General features: G+C 68.7%; 1 protein-coding gene across 7 annotated transcripts in view; it reads left to right on the top strand.

Annotated features, from left to right (window-relative positions):
* The window catches only part of IDUA (alpha-L-iduronidase), a 16,227-nt gene extending 13,161 nt beyond the window's left edge, over positions 1-3,066 (top strand). The window contains exons 5-14 of one of the 7 annotated variants that reach the window (XM_023206742.2): positions 32-127; positions 243-445; positions 546-725; positions 833-1,049; positions 1,293-1,505; positions 1,597-1,718; positions 1,914-2,038; positions 2,117-2,194; positions 2,573-2,610; positions 2,820-3,066. In XM_023206742.2, the coding sequence (XP_023062510.2) occupies positions 32-127; positions 243-445; positions 546-725; positions 833-1,049; positions 1,293-1,505; positions 1,597-1,718; positions 1,914-2,038; positions 2,117-2,194; positions 2,573-2,610; positions 2,820-2,953 (1,406 nt within the window). In that variant the 3' untranslated portion in view covers positions 2,954-3,066. Of the gene's footprint in view, positions 1-31; positions 128-242; positions 446-545; positions 726-832; positions 1,050-1,292; positions 1,506-1,596; positions 1,719-1,913; positions 2,199-2,572; positions 2,674-2,819 lie in introns of all 7 variants that reach the window. The other 6 variants (XM_023206741.2, XR_002730556.2, XM_023206744.2 and 3 more) reach the window with 6 other exon arrangements.
* The last annotated feature ends 664 nt before the right edge of the window (positions 3,067-3,730 follow it).

Below are 3,730 nucleotides of genomic sequence, written 5' to 3'. Positions count from 1 at the left end.
GTGCTGGGGGGACAGCAGGGCTCCTCTGCAGGTAGGTACGGACTGGCGCATGTTTCCAAATGGAACTTCGAGACGTGGAACGAGCCGGACCACCACGACTTTGACAACGTCTCCATGACCATGCAAGGTGTGCACCACTTCCTGGGATCCTGCCCAGCTGAAAGTGGGCAGAGGAAGGCAGGAGCAGCGGCTAAGCCGCTGGTCTCCAGGGCAGGTGTAGACGCAGCGCTCCCCCGGTCCAGGCTTCCTGAACTACTATGATGCCTGCTCCGAGGGTCTGCGCGCGGCCAGCCCGGCCCTGCGGCTGGGAGGCCCTGGCGACTCCTTCCACACCCCACCGCGATCCCCACTGAGCTGGGGCCTCCTGCGCCACTGCCACGACGGTACCAACTTCTTCACCGGGGAGGCGGGCGTGCGGCTGGACTACATCTCCCTCCACAGGAAGGTGCGCCCTACTCCTCCGCCCTCCCCGGGGTTCTGCGCCCTCAGCGGCGGTGCCCGGGGAGGCGCTGACCCTGGTGGTACTGAGGCGGTCTCGCCCACAGGGTGCGCGCAGCTCCATCTCCATCCTGGAGCAGGAGAAGGCCGTCGCGCAGCAGATCCGGCAGCTCTTCCCCAAGTTTGCGGACACCCCCATTTACAACGACGAGGCGGACCCGCTGGTGGGCTGGTCCCTGCCGCAGCCGTGGAGGGCTGACGTGACCTATGCGGCCATGGTGGTGAAGGTGGGCCGGCCCAACGCCCTGCGCGCCCCCCAGCCACCTTCCTCCTGGGACAGGACAGGCGAGCTGTGGCCGTGCCTCGCGGTCCCAGCCGCCCTGGACATATGCAGGTCATCGCCCAGCATCAGAACCTGCTACTGGCCAACACCAGCTCCACCATCCCCTACGCGCTCCTGAGCAACGACAACGCCTTCCTGAGCTACCACCCGCACCCCTTCGCGCAGCGCACGCTCACCGCGCGCTTCCAGGTCAACAACACCCGCCCGCCGCACGTGCAGCTGCTGCGCAAGCCGGTGCTCACAGCCATGGGGCTGCTGGCGCTGCTGGGTGAGCCGGGGCCGCTGGGGTGGGCCGGCCAGGGCCCTCCAGGCTGGGGAGCGGCTCCTGCGAAGGCGCCGCTGCGGGCAGCACGCCTCTTCCATCCGCGCGCTTCCCGGGGTCGGCCTCCGCGTGGCAGGGCCTGGGGACTCCTTCACCAAGGGGAGGGGAGCGAGTGGTGAGAGGCCCGGTCCTGGGTCAGGGGGCGGCGGGGCAACGACCCCACGCGGCGACGGCCCCCGCGTCCCGCAGACGAGGAGCAGCTCTGGGCCGAGGTGTCTAGGGCCGGGACGGTCCTGGACAGCAACCACACGGTGGGCGTCCTGGCCAGCGCCCACCGCCCCGAGGGCCCAGCCGACGCCTGGCGTGCCGCCGTGCTGATCTACGCGAGCGACGACACCCGCGCCCACCCCAACCGCAGCGTCGCGGTGACGGTGCGGCTACGGGGGGGGCCCCCCGGCCCAGGTGAGCTGGGGTCCCAGGGAGGTCTCTGGCCCCGCCAGGGCTCTGGAGGGGGCGGCCCGGGGAGCCGAGGCCTGAGCGTCGGGCCCCGCAGGCCTGGTCTACGTCACGAGCTACCTGGACAACCGGCTCTGCAGCCCCGACGGCGAGTGGCGGCGCCTGGGCCGGCCCGTCTTCCCCTCTGCCGAGCAGTTCCGGCGCATGCGCGCGGCCGAGGTGGGTGGGCCGCGGAGGGGCGAGGGGCTGGGCCCGGGTTCCAGGAGGGTGGGTGGGGGGGGGGGGACCCGGGGCGGGGGCCCCGAGGCGGTGTGGGTAGAAGGCAGAGCGGTGGGCCGGGGGCGTTCGCCCTGAGGTCGGGCCGAGCGTCCCCAGCCCCCCTCGAGAACCTTGAGGACCCGCCACTGCGCCCAGGACCCGGTGGCCGCGGCGCCGCGCCCCTTCCCCGCCGGCGGCCGCCTGACCCTGCGCCCCGCGCTGCGGCTGCCGTCGCTTCTGCTGGTGCACGTGTGCGCGCGCCCTGAGAAGCCGCCCGGCCAGGCAAGTGGCAGTCCCCCAACCCGCGCCGTGGCCTGGACTCCTCCTCCCCGACCCCATCACAGCCCCTCCCTCCCCCCGGTCACCCGGCTCCGTGCCCTGCCCCTGACCCAAGGGCAGCTGGTTCTTGTCTGGTCGGATGAACACGTGGGCTCCAAGTGCGTGAGTGGGGCCTTCCCTCCCCCTGCCTGGTCCTAGGCACGCCCCTGGGTCCCAACCCCTTCACCCATGCGGTCACTCGGGCCACGCGCCATGGCCCACCAGCTCCTTCCCTCGCAGTCCTGCGTCCCTGCCCTTCACCCCACACACTGGGCCACTGCACCAGGCCCAGCCAGTGGGGTGTGCGTTCTCCTAGGGGACAGGAAGTGGACAGTTAGGCTCCAGCCCTCTCCTGTCTGGGCAGGAAGAGTGCCCAGGGGCTGGGGAGGTGCTGCGGAGGGGCTTGAGGGAATGGTGCTCTGGGCCACCTGCCCTGCCTGCCCCGGCCTTTGAGGACCGTCTTGACTCCAGCCTTGGTCTTGGCCTGACCTCCCCAGGTGCCTGTGGACATACGAGATCCAGTTCTCTCAGGACGGTAAGGTGTACACCCCAGTCAGCAGGAAGCCATCGACCTTCAATCTCTTTGTGTTCAGCCCAGGTGCGCCCACCACCTGCTGCCCTGGTCTCAGCCACCCCATTCTTCAACCTCAGGGCAGTGTTGGGTGGGGGCCTTGAGAAGCCTGGGGTCAGGAGGCTTTGGGCGGGGGCAGGTTCGGGTTGGCACACGTGTCCCCGTGTCTCCAGACACAGGTACTGTCTCCGGCTCCTACCGAGTTCGAGCCCTGGACTACTGGGCCCGACCAGGCCCCTTCTCCAACCCTGTGCCGTATCTGGAGGTCCCCGTGCCAAGAGGGCCCCCACCCCCTGGCAATCCGTGAGCCTGTGCCGAGCCCCAGTGGGCTGCACCTCCACCGGCAGTCAGCGAGCTGGGGTTGCACTGTGCCCACGCTGCCTTCCCATCACCCCCTTTGCAATATATTTTTATATTTTATTATTTTCTTTTATGTCTTGGTACCAACACCCCCTTTAAGGCAACTTTGCACACGTCAGTCTTGGGCCCAGGCTCTGTGGCTTGGCCCCGGGCACATTCCGGGGCAGCCTCCAAGGGTAAACCCCGCCGGCTGATGGGGACCCAACTGGAGTGAGGCCTCTTTCCCCCTCACTCCCACTCAGACCACCCCCAAGCCAGGACGGAAGCATGCTGAGCCCCTGGGCCAGGCTGGGGAGCCAGCTCAGCCCTGCCTACCCGGGTTTTCCAGGATCACCCCTGGTGAGGCGGCGTGCCGGTCTCTTGCTCTCTTACTTGTTCTGCAGAGTGGGGAGCTGAGGCTGCATGAGGGAAGACTGTACGCCAGCATGGTGGAGGGTGGGATGGGGGCACACCTGTGCGACCCAGGCTGTGGCCAGCAGAAGAAAACAGTAGCGTGCGTCTCGTCACCACAGATGGTCTTGGCTCCGGCTTTGAGACATGGGAGGGCCAGATGAGGACGATTTGATGACTGTTGACAGAGATGGAGGCAGGGTGCCAGGAAGCCACAGGGGAGCCCCCAGGGTACTCACCAGTCCAGGCTGGGCTGGGCGTCCTGGCAAGGAGCAGGGACCTTCTGCCCAGGGGTGTGGCCAGCCTGTGGGTGCTGTGCGCAGGAGCCCAGGAA

The sequence above is a fragment of the Piliocolobus tephrosceles genome, chromosome 3 (genome assembly GCF_002776525.5).
Source record: "Piliocolobus tephrosceles isolate RC106 chromosome 3, ASM277652v3, whole genome shotgun sequence".
NCBI lineage: Eukaryota > Metazoa > Chordata > Mammalia > Primates > Cercopithecidae > Piliocolobus > Piliocolobus tephrosceles.
This window is presented reverse-complemented; position numbering and strand designations above follow the sequence as displayed.